At 41.0% G+C, this 13,909-nt stretch overlaps 1 protein-coding gene across 1 annotated transcript in view; it reads left to right on the top strand.

Annotated features, from left to right (window-relative positions):
- MAN2B2 (mannosidase alpha class 2B member 2) overlaps positions 1-13,909 on the top strand; it is a 943,157-nt gene that overhangs the window by 911,587 nt on the left and 17,661 nt on the right. The window contains exon 18 of the mRNA XM_044062827.1: positions 3,051-3,168. Coding sequence (XP_043918762.1) covers positions 3,051-3,168 — 118 coding nt within the window. The remainder of the gene's footprint in view (positions 1-3,050; positions 3,169-13,909) is intronic.

Genomic DNA, 13,909 nt, shown 5'->3' with positions numbered 1-13,909 from the left:
TTAACATGAGAGGAGTGGCTAAGTTTAGTTGAAATGTAGCAGTAGTGGGGGCGGGTGGAAATAGGGAGCAGGGAGGGGAGCTGAGTGAGCCCGAGCGCAGTGGGGCTAACACTGCCTCCAATTATATCCCTATCCCTGGGCTTACTTGTTTCTTTTCTTTGTACACCAAATGTATATTTTCACTTGTTTCTGTTTACACCAAATGTGTCTGGCTGTATTGTACTAGTTTAATTTACTTTTAGGTTTTAGTTATAGCAAACAATCCCCATGCATTTAATCAGCTTAATTTAATGTTTCCAGAGCATTGTTTTTGTAAGTATTGCTTTCTATCCTACTACCTTGCCAATGCAAGTGTCTCATTAATTTTGCATGCATTACCCAAACTAACATTATACAATATTGCCTATTGGTTTCCAACACATACTTTAGTTTCCTATTTCATTTAAACATAAACTTTTGCCTGACATGATGAGATTAATATTTATTTTCACACTTGTAATTGCTGATCTGAATTGTTTTACATCACATAGTATATTAGTTACTTTTATTCATTCATTAATCAATTATTTATTTCCCTCTCCCTTCTACTCTATCATAGTACTTTTATTAAAAGCAATAGAAACAATGCACCAATTAAGAACATAGCCTTTCTCAGCATGCAGTATAGGTCCCATCATTCAGTTAAATATAAACATTAATTTTAAGTAACATTTAGACATTTAGTAATTATGTTATCACTTTTATATTCAGTAAGTAGTTATTTTCTAAGTAGTACTTATTGATTTCAGTGTTTTTAATGTGTCATTTGGAATGCAGCTCACATTCTGATCATATCATGTAACCTTTCCATATTACCACATATTCTTTTTTAAACAGTGTCCTCATTCAATGTTCCAAGTCCATTGTTTCTTTACAGAGTCCTCCACTGTTTCATTTCCTGTGTTTTATTCATCATTTTCTTTTGGAAAACAGGAATGGACTGTAAAGAAACATGCCCCTTGCAGTGTCCATAGTTTGCTTTCCTGCACATTTTGACTGGTTACTTGTACCCACACCAGCTTCTTCTCCCTCCATCTATTACTTTATCTTCTCAGTTCATGTTGTGTTTGTCAAGGGTCAACACAGGTTTCTAATCCAAGCAGATAGAAAATTCAAAGTAATATAGTATACAGTAACTTGAAACAACATTTCTTTTTTTCTACAGTCTTATGGAAAGACGAAAAGCATTTCTGTTCATCCATGTCTGTTGTGAAAATAATTTTCCATATAAACCATTGTGTTTCCAACCTTTGAGATTATTCATTCAGAAGTAATTTCCTTCTTTAGAAAATATTTCTGCAGTTTACTCAAACTGGGAATGTTTACTTATGTGTTCTTTCTATTGTAGTATCAGCAATAGAAAGTCAGTCCATTCCTTATGCTGAGGCATATTTCTCATAAATTCTTCACAATCCTTCCTTCATTTTGTTATGGTACTGCAGTAAATTTCAACGTATTCTGTGTGACCTGTCCTTGAGTTCAGCCAGTTTCTGTGCCATTCGTTTATATTTAATTGCTGTTTCACCATTTGTCATCTCCTGTTTAGCAGTTTGTATATCATCTATTTCTTCTGAATTCCTAGTTAAAATGTTTATTTCTTGCAGATTCATGTTATTTGTCTCTAAATAATACAACGGGGCCCATTTATCTTGCAACTCTGCTTGCATTTCCTCAATGTTTTTTCGTGGGTGACTGAAGAGTTTTCTCCTTGAGCTGCCCACTACCATCTGTTTTTCCCAGCTGTGCTCCGCCACACTGCTTTCAGTCTTATTCTGAATTTTCAAAATTGCTGTTTTATTTCACTTTTTTTTCCTTTTCTGTGTTGAGCTTCTAGGTGTCAAACACTTCAAATGTCAATTTCTGTTAACAATTTGCAATAGTTTGAAAACTTTTTCTAATTTAAAATGTTCATGTTCAGAGTTCTGTTTTAGCTGCTTACACTACTGTCAACATCTTAAACTCCTAACTCAGATCCAGATTTAATAGAATCATTATTTCTTTACGCTTGCTGCATGTACCTAGTTGGTTTGCCAGCATCTCCTAAAAGCCATTTTAATGTAATTCTTACCTGGACTTAACCAAACTCTTCTCACATCCAGATCATGATGTTGACAAATGACATTTTTGCTACCTTTTTGGTCTGTGACAACTGACAGTTTTGCAGTCTTTTTGGTCTGTCAGTAACCATCAGATCTGGAGACCCTGTCTACCAGCATTGTATGTAAGACATTTTTCTTCAACGTAATTGCTTTCTTTATGGCTGGTGTCCACCAGCACTTCTTCAGGTTTCCTCCATGATGGGCATCAACCACCATGCAGGCATAGCCCCTTGCCACCTCGTGAACTCTTGAGATCTTGAATAGGGTTAATTTAAGCTTCACATCTGTGATGTCTCCAGAACTTTCCAATACAGAAGCATTGACTAGATGCTCTAAGGATATTCAGTTCACATTGACTTTCTGCTCCCCAAGCCACCTGACCAAAGTCATTACCAAGTGCTGATTTAATGTTACATTCTTTTTTTATCCGGTTGCCTGGAACATACAGCCTTAGGTTATATGATACAGCTACAAAGTAAGTCACTGACATCTGTCCAAAGGTGCTTTCTTTTCAAGTGCACTCAAAGATCATCCTTGTGTTGGAACACGGTGTTGTCAAGGATAACCCATGACTGGCACAGAAGTCCAAAACAATTCAGCATTCAGGTTCCAGTCAGGCTGTTTTCAGATGGCATAGCCTGTGCTCTTCATCTCTATCAGACTACTGGCTGGTGAGTGCAGTGTGGAATCTAGACTCTTACATCACACATATATCTATTTTTAGAGCTGTCTGAAAGAATGTCACCATTTTGCATCTAACTGCATTCTTCTGACCAGTTTCCTGGAGCAATGAGTTTTGTATTTGACCATCTGCCTACAGTTGTGGTGAGTGCCATCACAGAACATGCACTTTATAAATGCTGTACATATCTCAAGAAGGCTTGATTATTAATGAGTGTTCTTTTCCTACAGAGTTTGTTGCTAAGATTTGGCACTTTGACTGCTGTAGAGGAACGCTCCATAACAGGTATCTGGGACAGTAACAGTTTAATTCGATGGACATGGAGAACCAATCAAGCGAAACATAAAGGTAGGAAAGTAGAAAATAAAAGCAGTTATGCTGGGTGTGCCTGGAGTATAACATAATTTTTATTTTATATTTTGTTTTTCTGTTTGTTGACTGATGTTACTTAACTGGAATTCTTAAGCTTGTTTCAACTGCCACTTTGCTTTATCGTCCTCTGCACTTGGCTGAGCTGTTAAACGTTTTGCTTGTATACGTGACTAAGAAACATTTGCATGATTTGTTCTCATAAACCAGTCACTACCCAGCTCTCATACTTGCCATTAACATACAAATGTGGGTGGCGAGTGCCAGTTTAATTCCAGTTTCCTGTTTTTTTGTTTTTTACTCTGTCGCCTCACAGTTAGACGTTGCCCGTTCGATTCTCAGTTAGAGCATCTTTTGTGTAGCGACATGCATGAATGGGCATTCCTTCGTTGAAGGTTGTGCATTAAGCCCAGCAAGCTAGTACGTAAAAATCTACTGGCAATCATTAGCGGACCGGCGTTCCGCTGTGGCGACCCCTAACCGGGAAAAGTCAAAAACACACACACACACACACACACACACACACACACACTTAAAAAAAAAATGTAGGTTTTAAAACAGTCAGTCTGATGTTGTTAATCTTCTTCCCATTCATCACTGATGGGTTTGGTTCCAAGCCCTTGGAACTTAGTCGGCCATATACCAAGCTCGCTTACACCAAAAATCTCTCGAGCTAAACTGCTACCCACAATGCCTTTCTCCCAGTTATCTCGGATCTTGTCTGCTGCACAGCCATATAGCAGCGTTTCACCAAGCTCTCCAGCTAAGTGTCATATTTTTACAAATTTTGGTATTTTTTTTTAACCTTTTTTCTAATATAACTCTTTTTTTTTCTACCCTATTTCACTTTCTAGCTCTACCCATCGGGTATTTCTTATACCATCGTTGGTAACGCCCTCTCCTACCCTTGTGGTATCGTTTGACAACATCATTGGTATCTTTCTTTCTATCTGCTTCTTTTCCTACTCTTTCTAGCAGTAATTTGTTTGTTTCTTTTGTGTGTTGGATATGTCTGAGAAAAAAGGGACTTTGGGGTTCAAACGTTACACTTCCTGCAATGGCAAACTCCCCAACAGCGAACTTACATGATTGTGTCTATTGTCTGGGGATTTCTCACCTCTTTGTGAAACCTCCTTGCCAGATTTGCATGAGTTTTAGTCAGCGGATGCTGAATGAGAGAAAAAATAAACTGATCTTGAAAGGCCTGTTAACCTCACCTTTCTCAAAGGCCCTTTCCATGTCGGAGGTCTCAACCCCTCCAGTTAAGGACAAAAAAATCCTCATTCCGACCCTTTTTTACCAGCTGGTAAAGTCCCACAAACACAAGGCCCACAAATCTTCTACCGAACACAAGACTGCTTCCTTGGCTCCGACTTTTAACTGCTGCTTCTGTTCCGAGCTCAACTCCAGTTGCTTCTATGGACATAACGATAACTTCGATGTCGGTGCCACCGTCGGCACCGACATCTATGGCACCACTCATAACTGCTGTAACGACTGTGGCTCCGACATTGCTGTCGTCGATAGTGGAGGGACTGACTTCACCTTTTACAGCACCAAAGGTGGTCCCGACAATCCCCTTGGAGCCGATAATTACCTAGACTCTGAGTGCCTCCTCAGCACCGAGTCCTTTCTCGACACTGTTAATTCTGCTATTGCCTGTTTCCAAGCTAGAATCTTTGATGCAGACAACTCAAACACCACGGACTCAGTACTCCCCCTCAGTGGACCCGTTCTTAGGGCAGACTTATAGCCCTTTTCTGGACCAGCCTGACTCCACTTCGGGAGTGTCTGTAAGGTCCACCAGGAGTCTGTCTGAATTCAATGTGGTGCACCTGCTGGACCAGCTGTTAACAGCAGAGGGATAAACATTCCTAAGACTCATCCCACTTTGGGGTTTGGGTCTACTGCTCCCAGGACTCCCACTTATACTCATCCCTCGGATCCATTGGTTCTGAGGCCCATAGCTCTGACGTCCTTGGCGGGAACCTATTCCTCGGTGCAGACAGTGACCCTCACTGAGGCTCCGAGGACTCCCCTTTGGGTTTCAGTTCCATCAGAACCGTTCCCTTCCTCAGTCTCATGGTTGGGGAGTGGAACCCTCGGTTCTGAGCACAGTTCCAAGTTTTTTAACTGTTTCATCCTCTGATCTGGGGGCAACACCTGCCCCGGTCTTGCTTGAGGCTCCATCCCCGGGAGCAGGTCTGACAGAGTGAGGTGTGACTTCGGTTCCAAGATTGTCTTACTCTGTTCTGGGCTCCCATTCATCTTTGGGCGGGCCTGCTTTCCGGGTGATGGTGAGGGTGCTTGCTTCTGGAAACACTCCTCCTACATCGGATCTTCCCCCTGCTTCCTCTGAGCTACACCTACCACGGGCCACCTCCCCAGGACACCGAGAGCACAAGCTTCAGGAAACCCCAGTTTAGGGTAATTTTCCTTCCGAGTCTTCTTCAGACATTCCCACTGAAGAACCCCTTGGAAGAAGGTGTGTAAGAGGAAACACCTTGACTCTCTGGAGGAGTCTCTCACAGAGGATACAGACTACGATGATGGGGAAAGGTCCCTACGGTCACCCCCTGATGATGTTTGCTTTGGAGACATCCTGGAAATATTGAAACAGGGGTGGCTGGAAGCCCTCTAACCCTTCCTCGGAGGAATACGTCTTCCCGCAGGCTTTCTGCTCTTGGCCTTCTACTTTTTGTGTGACCCCCACATGCTGATGAGTTAGTCCAGCTTGTCGTGCAGCATGCGTGGAAGAACTCTGATTCTGTTGAGGCCATTCTCCGGAGACCAAACAAGATTCTTTTTCCACCAGAGGAGTATCCCTACTGGTCTAAAGGCTTGCCAGTAGACACTATGGTGGTGGAGGCGGCCACTAAAAAGGACCTTTTGGAGGAAAGTCCTACTGTCCATCCACCCCAACAGAGAGTCCCGGGCTGTGGACAGACTAGGGAATCGAGTTTTTGCTTCAGCGACCTTTGCAGTCAGGTCTCTGAATTACTTGGCACATTTCACAAAGCTCCAAAGGGATCTGATCTCCGAACTTTCTGGACCCCTCGCGGGGTCAAGTTTTTGACTGGGCACGAGACAAGGTTGCCTCTCAGCTTGCCACCCTTGAGTCTGTCTCCAACTCATCCATGCGGTTGCTCTCCCATGCAACCGAAGGAGCAGCTAGAGCTGTGGGTGCAGGCATAGTCATGAGACGTCATGCCTGTAAGTGCATTTGTGACTTCGCGGACTCCTTCAATTCCTCCTTTTTGAACGCCCCTATTGAACCATCGTCCTTGTTTGGTTCTCAGGTAAATGACACACTGGCCAGGTGAGAGCTGGACGGAAAGACCTTGTCTGGCATTGGCCTACGTTCTTCCAAGTCTCAACGTTCTTTTTCCAAGAACCAGAGTAGTGAGAAAATATGGCACAAAACATCTCAAGGTCCTTTCTGAAATGCACATGGTGAGGATTCCCCCAGAGGCAGAGGGGGTTCCTATGGTGGAAGATGACCCTTTAGGGGCAGAGGGGGGTCCCCGAAATTAAGACTCCAGGGATTCTTTCTCTGGGTGGTCTTATCAACGCTCCTAAAGTGTTGCCCAATTGCTTTTCTCTTGAAGCAGTCGGGGCTCATTTTTCTCTGCACCAAACTGCCTGACACTCTATTACAAATGATCAGTGGGTGCAGAGAATAATCTCCAGAGGCTATTACGTCCCTCTAATATCACGCCCAAAACCTACAAAGAAGCTTCCCGATGTTCCACCCAGTCAAAGGGAAGAAGCGGCTTCAGAGATAAGAAAGCTGTGTCAAAAGATTCATCCAACCAGTCCTCCCAGATCAATCAGATCCGTTTTTTACAAGATTCTTTTTGGTGCCAAAAAAGACCAGGGACTGGAGACCCATTTTGGATCTCAGCCATCTAAACAAGTCAGTGGTTCAAACCAAATTCTGCATTGTTACTGTACAATCCAGTCTCCCTTTTTTATGGGAGGATGTTTGGACGTGCTTGATAGACCTCCGGGATGCGTATTACCACATCAAAATGTACAAACGCTCCAGGAGTCTCCTTTGCTTCCGGCTAGGAGCCAATCATTACCAGTTCAGAGCCCTGCCATTTAGTCTCTCGACGGCCCCCAGAGTGTTCACAAAATGCCTAGAGGTGGTGACAGCTCATCTGAGACTTCAGGGATTCCAGGTGTTTCCATATTTAGATGATTGGCTCCTCTCCGCCCCCACCAAGCATCTCCTAACCATAGCCCTCCGCTACACTCTCTCACTGGCAGAGTTTCTAGGCATCACAGTCCTTTGGGAAAAATCCAATCTACAACCTACCCAACAACTGGAATTTATAGGGGCAGTTTTCAATACTCGAACAAGCCTGGAATCCCTTCCAGCTCACAGGCATCAGAGGTTAAGATTACAAGTACAAGTGATACTCTGTCAAAGAAAGATGTCAGCAAGAGAAGTTCTCCAGGCTCTGGGGTCTATGACTCTGGCCATTTCGATTGTTCCTCTGGTGAGATTACATATGAGACTGTTACAATGGCTCCTTTTGTCTTAATGGTTCGCAAATCTTCACCCCCTAAACTCACAGATCCTCATCACCAACTCCTGCAAACAAGATCTTCTTTGGTGGATGAGGCCAGACATAAATCTTTGGTGTCACCCCTTCCAGATCCCTCAACCCAAAGCCACGGTGACCATGGATGCTTCCCTGATGGGGTGGGGGGCTGATTTAGGGAAAGACAGTCCAAAGCACGTGGTCCAGCTTAGAGGCCAACTTGCATATCAGTATTCTGGAGTTGAGAGCAGTGCTGTTGGCATTGCAGGCACTACATCCACTCCTTCCATCAGGAACAATTGCGATTCAATCAGACAATATGTCAGTAGTCTGGTACATAAACAAACAAGGAGGGACCAAATCCTACCCCCTGTGTCAAGAAGCCATGAGAATTTGGCACTGGGCAATAGCTTCCAACCGCTTTCTTAAAGCAGTGCATATCCTGGGGAGCTCCAACGTGATTGCAGACAGGCTGAGCAGATGCATACTCCTTCCACACGAGAGATCTCTCAATCCGAACTTGATGGCAGAAGTTTTCAGCCGTTGGGGCCAGTCTTGCTGAGATCTCTTTGCTTCCCCTTCAAGCAACAAATTTAGCAGATTCTTCGCCATTTTTCTCTCTGAAGGGGAGTCACAGAGAGATGCTTTGACTCATGATTGGCCCACAGGTCTCCACTATGCTTATCCTCCAATTCCCTTGATACCTCTATTTTTGAAGAACGCAATTTGGTTGAGATGCTAGGTAATCCTCATTGCCCCATTCTGGCCTCAACAAGTGTGGTTTCCCTTCCTCCGGCCTCACCTCTTACAACCTCCATGGATCCTGGACACTCATCAGGACCTCATCTCTCACCCCCAAGGGTTGACTCCCCCACATCTGTCCACTCTCAAGCTGACAGCTTGGTTTCTCCACTTCCGTTAGTTGCCAGGCAAGAAATCCTCTCCTCACCTGTTCGCGATATTATTCTGGCCTCCCATAAGCCATCCACCAGAAAACTCTACAGAGATAAGTGGAAAAGGTTTGGTCTCTGGTCTAAAGAACAGATGTTAGACTCCCTCTCAGCTCCTGTATCTGTTATACTTCAATACCTTGCTGAGATTTTTGAGAAGGGAGCATGAGCTTCTGCTATTCGAGTCCACTTGGCAGCTGTCTTCAATTTTCATAATGGTCTAGAAGGCATTCCACTTATCTCCACCCGCATTTGCAAGACCTTTCTCAAATGCATTTTCCATAGCAGACCTCCAATCAGGCAGCCTGTAGAGACATGGAATCTCTCTCTGGTATCACAGTTTCTCTCTTTACCCCCTTTTGAACCTGCTGCAAAATGCGACCTTAAATTTCTATCATGAAAATCTCTATTTTTGGTGGCGGTCACATCAGCTAAACGGATATCAGAGTTACAAGCCTTATGCATCAAGAGTCCGTATTTAATCTTTCATAAAGACAGAGTATTTTTTCATACTAATTCATCTTTTCTCCCCAAAGTGATTTCTGATTTCTCTGTCAACCAGTCCATTGAGCTCCCAGTGTTTTTCCCAAATTATTCCAATAAAGGAGAATACTGTCTACACTCATTGGATATACATAAATCTTTCTGCAAGTCGGATCAACTGTTCATCTCCTCTGGACCAGAAATGGGATGTGCCATATAAAAATTCACTTTATCAAAATGGCTGAGAGATTGTATTACTTTTTCATACTCAGAGGCAAATGAACCTAAACCTGTCAATATCAAAGCACATTCAATGAGAGCCATAGCAACTTCTGTTGCTTTTCATTCCAGAGCTTCTATGGATGACATTTGTGCAGTAGCCATTTGGGCTAAACCCCATACTTTATTCAACCATTGCAAATTGGACATGTTCTTCCATAAGGGCCACCCAGGTTTTCAAGTAGCTTGGGATTCTGTCCTATCAGTGATGAATGGGAAGAAGATTAACAACATCAGATAAAGAAGTTACGTCTTACCATAACATTCCGTCTGTGTTGTTGATCTTCTTCCATTCATCACATCCCACCCTCCGTCCCCCACCAAAGGCTCCTGGTGGATCTTATGAGTCCTTGTGTTTTCAGGGTTTTTGCGCAGAAATGGCCTCTGGTTTTACTTTTATATGTTGCTTGCAAACACGATCTGAGGTAACTGGGAGAAGGGCATTGTGGGTAGCAGCTTACCTCGAGAGTTTTTTGGTGTACGCTAGCTTTGTACTTGGCCGACTCGGTTCTGAGGGCTCGGAACCGAACCCATCAGTGATAAATGGAAGAAGATCAACAATACAGATGGAATGTTATGGTAAGACATAACTTCTTTGTTCCATGCTGGTGCAGTGGTAACAATTCAGCTTTAAATATTTTTGTTAGTAGAGTTAATAAGCTAATGAAATAGCTACTGTAAGTTATTAACGTGTCCGAATTTGCACCTGGAAATGAGACATCATTCTGCCTATTAGCATGCATTCTGTCTTCTGTCTCTGTCGTTTAATAATATGTCATAGCTAGCCATTCCAGGGCTTTTTGCTGTTTATTATAACCAGTGATATTGGATATTTAGAGGTGTTGCTTACTATCATTGTTGTATTACTTTCTGAAGGAACACCTAAGGGAATGGATGTGATCTCTGCAACTAGAATTGATTTTTTTTCTCCACTGGTATCAATTATAACTAAATCCTGTGTGTGTGGTGGGGGAGACAGTTAAATCTACATCCTATGTTTGTACAATTTGCTGTCTACTACAGTGGTTTGGAAGTTTTATTTTTTTTTATAAAGTCAGAAGATCCCAGTATCACATAGGAAGGAGGTAAATAATTAACAGCTGTTCTTCTCTGGAAAAATTATATAATTGCTGTGGATTACGTAATTGGGATGCAGCCAGTAGGAGCAGTAGTAACCAGTGCCTTAAAATCAAGGTCAAGGTGTACAGGTAGAGGCTGGGGCTATGTTATAGCATGTCAAGTGACTATAACTGTTAACAGTCAACATTTGAGTTCAGTCTGCTTCATTCACAGATTGTCGTAGTATCTACTCAGTATAGTCACTTTATTTGCTGTTTGTACCTCAGATATATCATTGTGATCAGATAAAAAGAATGAGTTCAGTAATATATTTCAGCTTGTTTTATTCAAACACACAAAAGTCCTGCTCAACCTGGTCAGTAATTGTTTAAACACGATCAAGTGACAGCTGGACACTTTATCAGTTTTATCCACAGACTGCCTCTTTGCCTACCAGTTACAGCCATTTTATTGACTATATATACCTCAGATGTCTGATTCCGATCAAATGAATAAATAAATAATATACACAGTAATGTATTTCACCTTTTGCTGTCCGACACATACAGTACAGCCAAATACAACTCCTCACATACACACAGATATATATATATATATATATATATATATATAGACATATATATGTGCCCAGCAATTACAGCCACTTTAATGACTGTGTATACCTCAAATATTTCATTTTAATCAATGAATGAATACATATATAATAGCCATAGTAATATATTTCTACTTGTTGCTATCATATGCATATAGTAAAACTCATTTTAACTCTGTGTGTGCATACTTACACAGACATGCCCACCTGTTACAGCCACTTTATTGATTCTGTACACCTCACATCTGATTGTGATTAGATGAATAAAAATAGATTATGGCCACAGTAACGTATTTTAGGTCACTGCTCTCAGTCACATGCAGGCCACTGCATCCACCTGCACACACAAGCTCTGTGTCTTATTCACTCTCTCTGCGTGAATGTGTGTGTGTCTCTCTCTCTCTCTGTCACACACACACAGACACACACACACACACACACACACATAAAAAACATACAGCCACTTTATTGTCTATGTACACCTCAGATATTTGATTGTGGTCAAATAAATTAATTAATTCATGAATAAAAATAACGAAGAGATCACTAGTTTCAATGATTGGCTAAAATAGCTGGTGTCATATCAGTATGTGCCATTATGTGGTGCGATGTTCAGCAGTCCAGCTTGCTTTGCTAAATATGGCCTGTGCCTCTCATTCCAAGGTGTCCACATACTTTTTAAAGCCCTTGCTGTCCCCTACTGTTTTTTTTTAGGCTGTGTCCAGTCAATGGACATTGCATCACAAATAACATAGTCACAAAATCAAATCAGATTACGGTGGCTGTTCTCAGTGTCAGAAATCTGAAGAGTAAATTGCCTAATCGTGAGGTACTCTTGGTTTTGGAAACCATTGATGTCTGTGTTTAAATGTAAAGAGAGAAGTTCTTCTATACCTAGGTTTTGCGCTTTTCATGTCAACCTTGGTGGAGTCTCCATATTTGTCAAGGAACAAATTACCTGCAGGCAGATCCCTAGGGACCCACAGACTGAGCTCACTAAACTACAGCTCACTCTGAGATTGTTTTAACTAATAGCTTGACACAGAAGACCTTCTTTGTCTTCTGATGACCAAGTAAGATTCCTTAGTGATTTAGAAGGAACTCCATCATTTTTTATGACATTAACTATCCATCAATAAACTGGACACTCATGCCTCCATTATAAGATATTCCCAAAATTCCCGGACTTGATAAATAAAACTCCCTTATACAATTGGTAAACATACTTACTAGAGGACACACCATTCTTTTTTAAACATCTGTATTAACATTGCACATAACATAGCAATAAACATTCAAATATAAAAAGGAAAACAATTACACTAAATTTTGTCCTTTGTGCCCACTTTGCAAATAAGATTTTTATCTTAATTATTTACTCTAATGTTACATAGCTTGCTCAAGTCTTGCCTTCCCCTGAAATATCACACCACCTGAACATTATTATGTATTTATTGTTCCCACAAATTCCTTTCATTTCTGTGTAGTGTACTCCTCTTTGTTTCAGAAGACCCAGCCTCCAGTTCTTTTATCTCCTTTACGGCATTCAATAGTCATGTGACAGTTAGCTCAAGTAAACCACTTCAAGTGACTAAAATGTATTGAGTGTTTTTGTTCTTTTATTTCATGAAGAACTTTATCACAATGAATAAAAATCACAAAAAATTGTCTTTTTGTAACACATCACATGATATAATCAGATGACCACCATTATTTAAAAAATATGTATGTGTGTGTGTGTGTGTATGTAGATATACATACACACACACACACACACACACACACCAGAAAATAAATAAACCAAAGGCCACAGTGCTCAATGAGCAGCACTGTAGAACCCAAGCGTATATCCCAGAAACAACCAGTGCAATTACCACAGCTCCAAGCTTAAAACAAATTTATTCAGTAGATAAGAGAATGAGCGCTTTTGGGCGGCTTCCATCCTTCAGATTCTGCATGCCATAATGGTTGGAAGACTTTTAATTGCATCATAACCAATCACAAGAAAGTAACAGTCTAACCTACCAGTAAAAGCATGTATATCTGTGACTAATTTAAATAAATAATAAATTAGGTTGAATAATCATAATGAGCTAATTAGCAAACTCCCCAACCAAAACCTCACTTAACTTGAATGACAGGTCATATGGTGTTAAGAACAATACCTCACTTAATACCATAAGTGGAACATAGTGACCAACCAACTATATAGGTTAATGAACATCATTATTCAAATATCCAAATCATGAAGATCTGAATTAAATGCAACTGAACGTTAAGCATTAAAACAAATGCAGAGTTCACTATGTAATACTAATATGTCTCTATGAAAGACTGAAGTCAAATGTATCATTTTAAAATAAAAATAGCCCAAAAAAAATTACACTCATTATTCCTATTAAAACCCATATCTGAAAATAATTAAAACAACTCTGCAGTCATTTACGCTAATCCATCTAAGATAATAATGTAATCTTAATAGTAAAGTGACTGACCTCCATAGAATCATTGAAAACCAATACATGTACAAATTGCACCACATTATACCTGCAAGTCTATGGCCACAACTTGCATTTGTTCCACAGTGTCTTTGGGAAATTTTAATCATTCTCATGTATCTTGGTGATAGATGGCTATGAATAGTTACAGACCAATCACTAAGCTAATGTGCATCAGAAGAACAATAGTAAAGAGTCACCCTGAAACTACTTGAGTAATTCATGCTATGTATAAAAATCTGTTGCGCTATCAGTACATAAAATTGTATATTTGTATACCATAAAAAC

This window comes from Protopterus annectens, chromosome 2.part1 (assembly GCF_019279795.1).
Source record: "Protopterus annectens isolate FY-2018-M chromosome 2.part1, PAN1.0, whole genome shotgun sequence".
Lineage (NCBI taxonomy): Eukaryota > Metazoa > Chordata > Ceratodontiformes > Protopteridae > Protopterus > Protopterus annectens.
This window is presented reverse-complemented; position numbering and strand designations above follow the sequence as displayed.